Raw genomic sequence first — 15,683 nt, forward strand, 5'->3', positions numbered from 1 at the left:
TTCACAATACGGATAATAATGTCGAACAAAGATACGACTAAATAATCATAGTCATAGTGGCCCCAATATTACTTACCAGACATTGCATTTTCAACACTCCTGCGTCTAACTTTCCTTCGGCGCCTAGAAGGACTAGAAGAGCCCTCTCGGGAGCCTGATATATCTGTAGGCTCCATTGGTGAGGGTCCAACGCGAGGACGTTTGGATTGCGTCTGCTCGAGTGTATATCCGCTCAATTTACCGCCGCTACCACTTCCAGGTACATTTAAACTGCGATGTTGTTCTGTTTTCGGCGTGCTACCACTGCGGTTATCTGATAGACCTTTTATTTGCAATGATTCAGCGGCCTTTAACAGCGCAGCTAACTGATCCTGTGAAATATTCACTTCTCCACGGTACATGTAGTCCATCATGGCACGCAGTTCTTGGTATTTTACATCCTTCAAAATAAATATTGGATGCTTATCGTACTGCTGTTGCAGTAATGTCTGAAATTACAAAAACGCACATACATATGTATGTATTTTAATAACTAATATATAAAAGTAATAAGACATAATTATGAAATTTACTTACGGCGAAAAACGGACTACATGCTGATAGTACCACTTTATGGGCTTTGAGGAATTTTCCCTCTGCAGCTAATGTGCAGTCCACGAGCGTTTGATTCTCTAATAGGGTATCAAACACACTAATCAGAGTACTCTGGTGATTGTTCCATCGCAGACAGAACTGCTGATCGTCCTCCATGGTGCCAACTGACAGCGATGGTCCCACGAGGATTTAATTATGACGCCAATGTTAGAGCAGTGTCAATTGGTTTAGGGCAATTTAAAGTGTTCTTTATGTTTAGCGACAACAGATGTAGATAGGAAATAGTCCTTAAATATATTTTTGAGTTTGCACAATCTTAAAATAGCAATGGTATGTATCTGAAAGAGTGAAGAATAACAAGAGATACTTCAGTAAATTATATTATGAATAAAAGTAAATAAAGTTCAAAATCTGTACAATATTTATAGTAATAATATATTATATGTAAACTCTGAATAGCATAACAGTAAATTTCTAAAATACCAAAAAATAGGGCGGTATTGTCACTTGCGAAGCGAATGAATTTGGCGAAGCGAATGGATTGGCGGACGCAACTTAAATATGCATTAAGTGTTCGCTTTTAACAGCTTGTGAGAGTTCTTCGCATCGCGCACACTTTTAATACCTTCTGCCTTTTAATTCACTTCGCTAAACCGTTCGCTTCGCCAAAATCATTCGCTTCGCAAGTGACAATACCACCCATAATTAATGCCGGCACTCGATCCGGAACACAATTAGTAAAATATGTAGGGCTCAAATTTTCTGAAGTGTTATGCAATTTCTGACATTTAAATATTTCNGTTTTACCGCAGTTATTTCGAAAAAGCGTTGAGCACAAACCAAAATGAATATAAACAAAATAGCTGATTGAGGATTGCCCAGCACAATGCGCAAAGTTGCGCTACAAAATTGCCGCGCAAAGGTTTCCTTTTTGTGCAAATGGCTTTCCATACAAATTTTGACATTTCATTTGCAAGGGTTTAAAATTGCACAGTTTTATTTGCCAAGGGTTCTTAAACGCCTTGATGCCAGTGAGTCATTCGCTATCGTATGCTGCAAATGCCGCAAGCCAGCCTTTCGAAATAAGCTACTATCCCAAACGAACACAGAAATGAAGAGACGAAGCAAGGCGAATTTATACAAGGTGGTGTTAACAGAAGAAAAACAAAAATTGCAACAACAAATTATACGCTCCTTGACAATCAGTACAAAGCCAAATTACAACAAACACATGAATATTGACAAAAGGTACGAATTCGCCGTGAAATCAGCGGATCCGATAACACCACCTTGTATAGATCCGCCTTGAGACGAAGTGAAGGCTTCCAAAGTGAAGTCAAAAACTTCAATTGAAATGACAGCGGCAGCACTGCTTTCAACTATGTATCATTCTTGTTGTTTGACAAGTAGCTTCTCATTTCGCAGAACTCTTCAGAGTAGCATCGTTTATTTTGGTGGAAAATATAAATTTAGCCTGAAAAGCTCGAACCTTCTTTTTTGGCGACATTTTACAAATGAAAAAGTATGCAGTCAAAAGCCCAGTCAACAAAACTATCTCTAAAATGTGTCGTCACGCAAGCGAGATTTTCCAGCACGTGAAGACGGCCGGTAAGGTAATTCACGGTGCCGTAGGAAAACCGTAAACGTATATTTCAAACGCATTCCTTTTATTCCGGTTGTGAAATGGGATTATCATAAGTTATGAAAACAAATTCTATAGGACTGAGAAATATTATTTTCCACTTTTTAGTCCATTTATAAAAACGTTGTATATTAAGAAGTTTTTTTTTATTACCATTCTACTTTTTAGTCTTGTATGTATACAATTTTGCTAAATTCAACGATATTAATAGATTGGTGAACGCAGATGCATATAAGTATGGTACATACATCCATACGAGCATCAATTAATTTCATTTAAAGAAATGGCGAGTCGTCCATTTCAGCTGTAGCGTATATCGAGCATATTTTTAGGCGCAATATATAACTACTTGCGGCGAGGCGACATCTACCTCTAGGGTTTTGAAGCGAGGTGGATATCTCGACTGTACCTGTAGCGTGTTTTTTTAATATAACAATATTTTTAGTGAATTTTTTTTTTTTTTTTAACAAAATGGCCTGATAACCAACTTTGGATAATTTTTTTTATTTAAAAATCTTACGGCTTCTTTTGGGTTCTATTCCACTTCAAACTGCTCAGTTTGCCTCGATAAATGCCGTTTTTCCCCCATATTCAAACGGTTCCCTAGGGGCGGAGCTCCCGAAGGGGGCTGAGATTTTTCGTATAGTGGGGACTGTCCCCTTTCGAATGGGGGCGGTTTAGGGTGTCATGCCACCTCCCCTCCTTCCCCCACCCTCAAAACCGTGGGCTAACAACTAAACATTTTCCGAAAATTTATCGTTATTTATCGAGGTATCGACTTTTATAAAAAAAAACGCGCCGCAGCCGAAAATTTGTAATAAAAAATTACGCGATTTTTTACTACAAATTGTCGATATATATATATATATCGATATGAATATTACAATTTTACTCATAGCTCCTTTTTGTCTTAGCCGCACTTCAATAAAAAACCCTTAATTGTAGGGCATTTACTTTTAAAACGTATGGCAGCACACATTTGCTCTTACTGTCAGTCATTGATATTACCATTTGTTTGTGAAAAGTGCTTAAATTTGTAAACACATGTATAAGCGCGTTTTACTTAAGTAATTTATTAATAAAAAGTACTATATAAGCACGTGAACATTGCAAATATAGTATATCAGGCAAAAAAATACGTGATAAGTGGAATTTTGTATAAAAATTTGGTGGTAGAAGTCGAGATAATTTAACAACAAATTGCTTAAATACTATTAGCAACTGCATTTTGGGAGTAATCAATTCAGATAAAGAAGGCCTCCCCCAACATCCTCACCAAATTACATGACGAAATCCCTTATACTTTCGCTGGAATTTCGAATGGTTCCGTTTTAGAAATCCAACCCAAAAGCTGCTTTTAAATTTGGAGTCTACTTTATTTTGACTAGGTATATACTACAGGGTCATTGCTTTAATTATCGGGCCACCAGTGTAGATATATATGCATGTAATACGTGCATATGTTTGTAAACATACATGTTTATATACATACATATATACATATGTTTATATACATATGTTTATATATACATATATACATGTTTATATATCCATATATACATATGTTTATATACATACATATACAGGGTGTCCCAGAAGTAACGTACCAAACTTTAGGGGAAGGTAGGTGGGGGGGTAAAATCTATTAAATACATTCTAGCGTGTCTCAGTCCTTTACCCCCAAAGCGGCTATAACTTTTTTTTTCTATTCGAAATAGTAAGAGTGGCACCTTTCTGAAATATTTATTAAATGAGAAATTTTTTTTTTAATGTAAAGTTATAGCTCAGTACATTTTTTTTCACCAGAGANGTCCTAATTTTATGATGGTTCCTTAATATATTTTAACTACATTGCATTTGAGTATGGAGAGGCAACTATCTGGAAGTATTTTACATAAAAAATTTACTAAGTATTGCCCGGTTTGTAGTTGCAGTTAAAGAAAACACATGAAAAGGCACGATTTTTTTTAAATTCGAAAAAATGTAAATATTTCAAAAACGGTGACACTTTTACCTGAAAATTTTTTGTTTATCAGGGAGCTCACCCCCCGTCGCCCCCTTCCTTCCCCAAAAGTTTGGCACGTTACTTCTGGGACACCCTGTATACATATGTTTATATACATACATATATACATATGTTTATATACATACATATATATACATATGTTTATATACATACATATATATACATATGTTTATATACATACATATATACATATGTGTATATACATACATATATACATATATACCTATATACATACATAAATATGCATGCATATAACTTTATATATAAACCGTGAAGATTACTGTCGCGTTTCAGCTGTACATATCTACATACTTTCCCTACAACTAATAAAGAAAATATGCTAAATGTCAAAAATAGAAACCATGAAATCTAAAATCGCCAAAAGGACAAACTTGTGCTTAGCAGTTCGTATGTATACCATAATTTCATGTTGTGGGAACAGAAGAAAAATTCGAACAAAATGGAAGCACCGTTAATATGAATGTGGGGATAAATTACTACTACCACCGTTAACAACTCAAATACGACCTACACAACAACAACTAGCATAGATTAAACAACAACCAACATGACTCGACTTCGCTGCTGTCACCACCGCGCAAAATTATCGTTCGGCTTCACGCCCGACGTTGCAGATCGTAGCGTACAGTTTTCGCTCGTTACTTTTCCTCCCCAGCAGTGTTGCCGTCCCAACATTTATTCTCATCGCTAGGCTGTTTTTCGATTGTTTGCCATTGACGCCCGTTTTGCGCTTTCGTAAAGAAAATTAACAAACTTGCTATGCAAAGTGTTTTCCAAGCCACACAACTGTAGTTAAGAAGAGTATGTATATGTATTATTTATGTGCCCACGCAAGCACTTTAAAATTTACACATATTCAGTTAGAACAGATCATCGCTGCAGATTCTAATAAATTTTCTCTAAAATTACTTGTATGCGCATACATAAGTACATATGTATGTATATGCAAGTGTGTATGTCGATGCATACATATTTCGTTAAATAATCCAGCAATGAAAAACACACGTCCTTCAAAGTCTCAAGCAAAGCAGAAAAACTGCTATGCGTTTTCACGTATGTATACACACACAAATAGGCCAATGCACATATTTACATACATGCATACATACATACATACATATGTACACGAATTAGTTGGCATAATTTCACTTGATTTCCATCTACACTCCACGTTGTACTTTTCGATATTATGTTCATGGATGTATGTACATACATAAGTATATATACACATATATTTGTGCTAATGATTATGTATGTATGTGCATACTAATGTTAAGTATAGTTTGTAATACAAATGCTTTTATCAGTGCATATTCGCTTATCAAAAACTCACACAGCACACATTTATTTATTTATAACATGTATTAATGTTAAAAACTCACATTTTCCAGACTTCAACTTTATTTTTTTTCGTCAAAACAACCGCGAAAATGAAGCAGACACAAACAAAAGCTCCAACAGTCTAAACTCAACTGGCGCATCCCGAACTACACTCGACAAACGAGAGGTATGCAGACCAGCTATAGCCGACGCCATTAATAACGAGTTTGCCGTTGCCGTTGCCCCTCAATTTCTCAGCTCTACGTGCGAAACATATTAAGGGAAATCATAGATTCTCTCCAACTGAAACAACATACCCAGTCGGAGAACTCGGTAAATTCTCTGCCCAGGTATGTAATGTGGTCACGATCACAAACGATGGAGGAAAATAAAGTGAGGGGAATTTTCGTTCTCTACACTTGCATATCTATGTACATATTACATATACATAGGTATATGCAGGTACACAATTATGTGCTAAGTACCTTATCCATTTATAAAGCTGTATGTAAATAAATGTATGTATATATAGCTATGGATATATGCATTTACATAATATTCCCCTCCGGTTGCCAACTGCTACACAACTCTGCTTTTGTTTTATATAAACATACCGCACACACCAACAAAGTTTCGTACGAAATGTAATGAAGTGAAAGAATAAAGAAGACTGAGAACTTCCCATGGCGTTGCCAGAAGCCACATATTGCCTATTAAAAGCCTTCTGACACTAGATACAGTGAATCAAAAAAGAATTTGGCACAGTGATTTTTTAACAAACACTCGCGTACATACATACACATATGTATGTATGTTTTTAATCACATTTTTAAAGGAGTTGTAAAGGAATGCCATCCACTTTATTTTTTTTAAAGAAAACTTAACTCAGAAAAAACATAGGAACACGTTTTTTGATCGAAAGCGTTTATTACAGTTAGATTAGCGCCTTTAGCAAAACCTCATATGTATCTCAAAACACTGTCAAACTACACTCTCCAACAAAATACTCTCAATTAATAGCAGAAAATAATTTTTAATCACTTTTTTTTTACTGAGTGGTAAAGATTAAGTAATTTTTAGTTATTTAAGAATAATATGTAATGAATCGTAGCATTTGAAGGCCTATTTTGATTTAGTTTTACGAGATACGAAGTAGCAGTGAGTTCTGAGATACGACGTTTTGCCAAAGTACCGTCGATATACAAGTACTAGGTGGCTGTGGGAAAATTACGTTAGCATTCATAAGTGGTGGTCAAAACCCAGGAAGGTTTTGCTCCATCGCGTGGCAATGTTTTCTCCAAAGGGTTAAAGTTCCCCCCTTTTGGTGGAAATTAGTATTACTTTTAATTACACTCGGTTATCCTTGGAAAAATTTGGCGCTTAATATTTTAGTGGATATTTTAACTGTCTATAAGCCATTTTTTAAACAGGGTATTAAAAAGGACCGTTCTGGGGGGAGTTGATGGGTAAAACTGTCGGAAAAAATAGACCACCCTTGGTTTCAATCTACAACCCGCAAAAGAACACCGTAATTTAACATAGATAAGATTATTACAAAAATGTTTTGATAGCAACATAAATTAGGTACTCCAATAACTTAACTTTTTCAATTTTTTTTTTTATTTCCTTAAATTTAAATAGTAAATACGGATCTGTAGAGCAGGCTTTCCCAAAGTGGGTGCCGCCAGTGGCTAGAGTATACTAGTGGTGCAGGCAAATTCTTTAAACTTCCCATACACAACGCAACGGTTTGATCAAACTTGAATATGGCGGCCAGAAAATCAAAAAATTTGGATTTTTATCTTCAGCAGCTCATTTCGCTCCTTAAGCATAATTCCCCAGTACGTTTTGTCAACGAAAAATTGAATCAGAAATATTGCTGCAAATGTACCTTTTTCACAACCATTTTCGATACTTTTTTGTTTGCAACTTGCCGAAAGTACCGACGTAGTGGGACTTAATGTTCTTCTCGTGTTAGTGATGTACCCATTCGGAATGCAAATCGATGAAGAACTTTTGATGAGCGAAGTACTTTAGACTTACACCACTAGTGACGAAATTTTTAAAGCTATCGACAAATTTGTACAGAAAAATGGTTTGAAATAAAGGGAGTGTGCGGATTTTTGCAGTGGTTGGAAAAACGAAAGGAGCGATGTCTAGGATGAAGCAAGAGGCAGAAAACGCCACGAGAAGTCACTGTACATAAAAAAATAAATATTAATAAAAAAAATATTCCGACGAATTGATAACCTTCTCTTTTTTATGAAGTCAGCGTCAAATGATTTCAGAGTAAAATTGTTAAAAGCTCCCAATAAAGCTCCCATCAAAACAATTTCAGTCCTCACATTGAAGCTAAAGGAGCGTAAAGTTTGCATTATGTTTTCTTGTTTTGGTAGACATTTGAAGAGTAGGGTGCCACGAAATCTTTTTAGCACAAGGGTGCCGCGGTGAATAAAGTTTGGGAACCCCCACTGTAGAGAACATAGCGAACCAAGTATGTAGGTGTGTATGTATATACCTCGACCAGTGTTGCCACAAAAACTTACCAAATTCCTCTAAAACAAATGAAAAATCCTCAAAATCCGAACAAATTATTCAAAATTTTCTTATTACAGATATGAGTATTGTGTACTGCATACTATTTACAGGTACTTAGTATAAAAATTAATTAGATACATTCTCCAATTCAATTGGTACATTTGTTCTGTTCAAACAAAGTATCACCGTTATTTTGTATGCCTTGGTTTGTATGTAAAATATTGCTGCAATTATATCAGTGCTTNGACTTACACCACTAGTGACGAAATTTTTAAAGCTATCGACAAATTTGTACAGAAAAATGGTTTGAAATAAAGGGAGTGTGCGGATTTTTGCAGTGGTTGGAAAAACGAAAGGAGCGATGTCTAGGATGAAGCAAGAGGCAGAAAACGCCACGAGAAGTCACTGTACATAAAAAAATAAATATTAATAAAAAAAATATTCCGACGAATTGATAACCTTCTCTTTTTTATGAAGTCAGCGTCAAATGATTTCAGAGTAAAATTGTTAAAAGCTCCCAATAAAGCTCCCATCAAAACAATTTCAGTCCTCACATTGAAGCTAAAGGAGCGTAAAGTTTGCATTATGTTTTCTTGTTTTGGTAGACATTTGAAGAGTAGGGTGCCACGAAATCTTTTTAGCACAAGGGTGCCGCGGTGAATAAAGTTTGGGAACCCCCACTGTAGAGAACATAGCGAACCAAGTATGTAGGTGTGTATGTATATACCTCGACCAGTGTTGCCACAAAAACTTACCAAATTCCTCTAAAACAAATGAAAAATCCTCAAAATCCGAACAAATTATTCAAAATTTTCTTATTACAGATATGAGTATTGTGTACTGCATACTATTTACAGGTACTTAGTATAAAAATTAATTAGATACATTCTCCAATTCAATTGGTACATTTGTTCTGTTCAAACAAAGTATCACCGTTATTTTGTATGCCTTGGTTTGTATGTAAAATATTGCTGCAATTATATCAGTGCTTAATTTAATTCCTAAACTTTGTGCAAAACTCGCGAAAATTCAGCAAATTTTCATCAAAATTCTCAACTTTTTAATCAGATTTTTTTGAGTATGCAGATTTGTAGCCCAATCAATTTTATTATAATAAAGTGCAATTGATTTTTGGCAATTTTTTTTTCAGGCATTCTCTACCATACAAAAAATTTGTTCGAAAATACTTTATATGGCAAAAATGCAAAACACCTTCAACAAAAAAATTCACAAAAATCAACGCGATGAAAATTTGATGAAAATTTGCTGAAATTTCACGAGTTTTCCACAAAGTTTAGGAATTTTATTTTGTATGTTTTTTGTTGTAGAATTAACCATATTTTTGTATGAAATCAGTGGAAAAATATTAGAATAAAAATCGTTGCATATATTGTGAAAAATTTGCTGTGCCAATACTTTGTTCCGGCATGGTATGTAGATAGGAATTTACATTTCTAGCCCCACATGCAATAATATGTAGGTACATAAATTCATATTTATTTGTTTAAACATATGTACGTACATATAGCATATGCATATGTATATGTATACATACATATGTATGTACCTACATATGTACATACATATCCGTTCAGATAAAACGTCGATCAATACTAATACCCGAATTATTCAGTATGAGCATACATACATATGTATAGGTACATATATGTAGATATATATAAATATGTGGATCTTCAAAGCGATAAGTTACCCTGAAGTTTGGCGGAAATTGCAAAATGGGAAAAACAGTAAGGGCGATTTTTATAGTATACATACATACATAGGTACTACATACATTCTTATTTATTTATGCACGTGGGGCAAATATTAGATATGGCTAACTGCAGTTTAAGCAGAATTACCGCATTCACTAAGAACGTCACCAGAACTTACATACATACATAGATATGTACACACATGCATACATGTGTATGTATGTATGTATGTATGTGCAACCGATTTTAAGTACCGAGCTCCATAGATATGGTATGTACGGATTTCAGACTCACCCTAGGTTAGCCCTCAGACAGTCCCTATTGTAACCAGAACTAGTCCCTCATAATTCCCCTGCCAATGCATAGATAGTGGTTGCTGCCATAGGCCAAATTTAAAAAAAAAATGTATGTACAAATTTTTGAACCAAAATAAGCATATGGTCTGATTATGCATACTTCGCACAACTTCGCATAAACTTCAAACGGTAATTGCGCATGTACTTTGTATGTATACCGTTACCCATAATTTAGCAGAGCTTTTAAAAACTTAGCGATCTGTTGAGTTTAGATTTTGCTTCACATTTTCTTAAGTTACTTTTTTATTGGACTGGTACAAATGGTTGTGCGAAGTTATGCGAAGTATGCATAATCGGACCTTTAGCAATCAGTTTTTTGTCCAAACTGCATGTTGTCATATACATATTTTTTTTTGTTCATTCTAACGGTTGTTTCTGAAAAAAGCAACAAAAGTGTCATCGATTTTTCATTTTATTTGTACAGCGTTAGCACGCTGGAAATTGAATTAGATTTAACGTAATTAAAATATTGTGAAAGGTCGAGTGAATTTAAAATTGTATGCAATGGATATTGTACATAAAGGTATTGACTTTATTTCCACAATTAAACTTTTAGATAATTCGTGTTGTGTTTTATGCAAATTGTTGTTTTAGAAAAGTAGAATTTTTTATATTCTTGGTTCGTCTTTCAAGTATTTAGGTAATGTTTTCTGCAATCGAAGCTTTCATAATCAACCAAATGAATGTCAATACTGAAGAAAATTTCACGGATAACTTTTCCAAGAATAGTCCCCCGATTTTTTGAACCCCGCTTTAAATTGCTGTACATCCATTGAAATACTTCTCTACTTTCTGCAAGCTTTGAAAGATCGACCCATATTTTAAATGGAAATTACTAACAAAAAATACATAAATAAAGATAAGTTTGTCAATTATATGTTTACGTACATACATACATACATATTTCCGAATAAATTGAAAAGTGTTGTCATGAAATAACCGAAATTTATCATAAGTTTATAACTAATCTGAACATTACTTCGTTGAAATAGATCGCCTTGTAATATATGGTTCGCGGTTGGGCTTTTAAAGAAAATCCTTTATTACTCATTTGTCCCGTTAAATTTTTGTAAATCCCGTATTTTTGGGACAAATTATGCCTTTGTGGAAAAGAAAATCTGGCAACACAACTAGAAAGAAAATTTGTATTACGAATGGCAACTATTGTCAGTTGCTGTGGACTTATCGATAATCGAAATTTGACAGTTCGGCAACCAGCAAGTGGCTGTCAACAAACTGTGCGAGTAAAATCAAATTATTAAAGTTATTAATAAGTAAAATAAGTGACATACTTTTAATTTTTCGCTCCTAAATACGCACCGAAAACTTTCCCAGCAAAGTACAAAAATGTAGTTGCCTGTATACGTACACACTTGGTAGCAACTGCAGTTGCCAGCTGACATCTGTAATATCGTTTCGGCAACTAGCAACGCAATTGAAGTTCGACCCATTAATCTGTTTCGGTATTGCAATTAGGAATGTTCGATATCGTATCGATTATTCTGAATATCGATATTTCATGGCACGATAATCGATTTTTTGAATCGATATTTCAAGGTCGATATATCGAAGACATCGACGCGCACACGTTTAAATTTCATACAAAAAGATTTCATCCATTAAACAGATGGGTGGGTGAAGGTCGTGCCCTATTCGAATGTTCTCCTATATGATACTGTATTTTATCAAATAAAATTTAGCTGACAAGTTATTAAAGAAATTAGCTTTTCGTAAAAGTTTACAGAATTTAAATGATTTAGCGGGATTCTAGCGATTTTTGTTTATAAATCTTGCGGGACGGCGAAAAGATAAATGGCAACACTGTTGAGTCAGATCATGATGTTTTTCACGTGTGTACCGACATACATACATATGTAGACCCGTAAAATTTACGAACATACAGGTATGCATAATCCAAAGCTATGTATGAATGGATGTACATACATACATACATACACTGCCGGAACAAAGTATTGGCACAGCAAATTTTTCACAATATATGCAACAATTTTCATTTAAATATTTTTCCACTGATTTCGTACAAAAATATGGTTCATTCTACAACAAAAAACATACAAAATATAATTCCTAAACTTTGTGCAAAACTTGCGAAAATTCAGCAAAATTTTCATGCAAATTTTCAACTTTTTAATCAGATTTTTTTGAAAGTATGCAGATTTGTAGCCCAATCAATTTTATTAAAATAAAGTGCAAGTTTTAGGTAGCTAGGAATTACCGTTGATATTTGGCAATATTTTTTCACGCAGTCTCTTCCATACAAAAAATGTTTTTCGAAAATACTTTACATGAAAAAAAAGGAAAACACCTTCAACAAAAAAATTCTCAAAAATCAACGCGATTTTTGACTAACTCCGAACTTGCATTTTTTTGCAAGAATTTAATGGGCTGCAAAACTGCATACTCAAAAAAATTCTAAACAATCAGATTAAAAAGTGGAAAATTTTGATGAAAATTCGCTACATTTTCGTGAGATTTGCACAAAGTTTAGGATTTATATTTTTATGTTTTTGTTGTTGAACGAACGCATATTTTTATTAGAATAGAAATTTTTGCATATATTGTGAAAAATTTGCTGTGCCAATACTTTGTTCCGGCAGTGTATCTAAATCCGTACTTACATACGAGTGCATACAGGTGCCAGGTATCAAAATGATAGCTCCACAATTCCACATTTTTGACCAAATATTGGAAAATCGGAAGAGTTTGTTTTTATTACGTACTATGTACCTACTCTATATTGTTTAGGGATGCAATTGTGAGAGCTATACATATGTATGCATGTGCAATATTTATTGTACATACAAAAGCACAGATTTGAATACATATTTATATATCCATGTATGCATTTGCATATGGGGAATTCCATACTTCACATGGGGAGGGACCTACAGTTTTACGCCGACTCCGAACGGCGATTGTATGTATTTTTATGAGTTGTATTCACCAAAGTGAGCAAGTGGCCTGGCAGTCTGGCAAAAGAGTAGATCAGCTCAAGCTCATCTGCTCTTTTGCCAGAGTGCCTTGCCACTTGCTCAATTTGGTGAACACCACTATGAGAGGATATTTTTTCATGGCACAAATACACTCGGAGGATTGCCATTGCCTGCCGGGGCAACCATGCTTGAACCCTAGCCCTGCGGGTTGGAAGCGCGCACTGCTTACCACTACACCACAGCGGCCGCCGATAATGTTCGATAATTTTTTTATATGGAAAAATGTGCGACACCTTCAAAAAAAAATCTGCCAAAAATCAATGGTAAGTTCTAGCTTCCTCATAATTGCACTTTATTGTACATACTTAAATTGAATGGTCTAAAAAACTGCTTAGTCAACTTTTGTCTAATGAGTGAAAATAAAAAGTGTAATATTTGAATGAAATTTTGCAGAATTTTCTTTTATTGTGCACAAGGTTCGGAACTTTGATTTTTGGGTTTTTTTTTGGGGAATTAACCATATTTTTTTTTATAAAAAATTAGCGAAAAATAAAATATTCAAAAGATAGTTGCCCGTATTGTAAAAAATTTGCTGGACTTACCAAAACTTTATTGATTGACGGTGTGTATGTTATACATATGTATGTACACATATACACACACACATACATAGATATGTACATATTATTTATATAATGCCGACTCCCAATGCTGAAAATTGTACGCGGAAAAATCAAAATGGCTGCCGTCGTACCGGTGCCCGACAATTTACAAATGGCTGCCGCTCAGTTTTGTTTGTCTCCGCCACTGCCGAATTTAAAGAGTGAAGGTCTCTCGCTCATTTCCCCCATTATGTTCGTGCTTCTTATTAACTTCTATTTTAAGATCACACAGACGAAGTAAAACTTTATGAAGTTTCCTCATCTCATGTATATGTATGTATGTATATGTATGAATGTATACTTGCTTACTTATATGCATACATACATATGTACATACATATATATATGTATGCATACTTACGTAGGCATATGTATTTATGTGTGTACATATGTACATACATACTTACTTATGTGTCTAACTAGTATGCTCATACACTCTTTACAAGTGCATTCATCGTCAAAGGGGGTTCTCCTAAGTAACGTCTCTATTTGAAAATCGTTTCGATTTGCTTGAAGTATGCATAATTTCTATCTGAAAATTTCTATCTGAAATTCGCATCAGGGTAGCATTGTGGTAAAATTAAATGTACAACATCAACCTTGTGAAATTTCTTACACCGTCTCTATACTCCACTGCCTAACACACACAAACATACATATGTATGTATGTTTGTATGAATGTATGTACAGCTAGATGTGTGAGCACTTGCATGTTTTTTGTTTTTTATGGAAATATGCACATGCGTTCTGCATGGGAAATATTATTGTTTATCTCACTAGTTGGCGTGTGTTACTGTTGCCCTCTCGGAGAGTGGCAGTTTTTTTGCTTTCTAATAGTACATTGCTTGCATATGTGCACATGTGTGTATTAATGAAAATATGTATATGCACACATTTATGCATAATGCAATTTTATTTTTAATTATACATTTCATGCACACTCCACCCACACACACACACACACACAATTAGTCATTGCAAATGCATGCATAAGTACACCCATACCCCGTAGCGAATGTCATGCGTTAGTCACTTAAGTGTGTCTTGTACGGCCATGTTAAGTCTTCAATGACTTTGGGCCCCGTTTATATCGAAGTCGTTCATGACGTTTTCATACAAATGGTGACTTAGGCTATCTGCACACTTGTCGTCCAATCATGAGGTTTGTTCCATACGAGCGCGCGGGTACCCGTGGGTTCCCAAAAAAGCCCAGAAAGCGTTCCTCACGCTAAGAAAATGGGTAATAGAGAGCAAATACGTTTTTCCGGGCACAAATGTGCAAATAACAGCTGTTGTTGTTTAAATCCAAAAAATGATAAGCGACCGCTGCAAGAGATTGGTGGTATTCACCAAAGTGAGCAAGTGGCCTGGCAGTCTGGCAAAAGAGCAGATGAGCTCAAGCAACGACTGTTGACAACAACAATCATTGGTTGAGCTCATCTACTCTTTTGCCAGATTGCCGGGTCACTTGCACAATTCGATGAAACCACTATTGTCTGTTATAAGTCTTTGATAGGAGTACACCTGCATGACATTGTCACCAATTCATGCAAGTGCGACGATGTCACTAAATCCTCATTAGTGACTATGTCACCAGTGACCATTTTCGCTACTGGGTATGTACATACATACATATGTATGTATACAGATTCCATTTTACGATGCAATTATGTATGTACGTATACTTATGTAAATATGTGTAGATTAGGGATAATTCGATTGTCATATTTTTCACATTCGCGAATGCGAATTTTCGGAATGCGAATGTTAGGAATAACATTAAGAAAGCTATAATCATTTTAAGTCATCGTTTTTATTACTTAAAAATTTTGTAAATTATTACATATATAGGTTT

General features: G+C 34.8%; 1 protein-coding gene across 9 annotated transcripts in view; it reads right to left on the reverse strand.

Annotated features, from left to right (window-relative positions):
• The window catches only part of lola (longitudinals lacking), a 188,523-nt gene that overhangs the window by 164,780 nt on the left and 8,060 nt on the right, over positions 1-15,683 (reverse strand). For 7 of the 9 annotated variants that reach the window (XM_017610702.1, XM_017610696.1, XM_017610699.1 and 4 more), the window contains 2 exons: positions 577-932; positions 77-488 (listed from right to left, as the gene is read on the reverse strand). In XM_017610702.1, the coding sequence (XP_017466191.1) occupies positions 77-488; positions 577-750 (586 nt within the window). In that variant the 5' untranslated portion in view covers positions 751-932. Of the gene's footprint in view, positions 1-76; positions 489-576; positions 933-5,665; positions 5,774-7,494; positions 7,522-15,683 lie in introns of those variants that run through there. The other 2 variants (XM_017610701.1, XM_017610698.1) reach the window with 2 other exon arrangements.

This window comes from Rhagoletis zephyria, unplaced genomic scaffold (genome assembly GCF_001687245.7).
Source record: "Rhagoletis zephyria isolate East Lansing unplaced genomic scaffold, Rhagoletis_zephyria_1.1 Rzeph_scaffold_00333, whole genome shotgun sequence".
Taxonomy (NCBI): Eukaryota; Metazoa; Arthropoda; class Insecta; order Diptera; family Tephritidae; genus Rhagoletis; species Rhagoletis zephyria.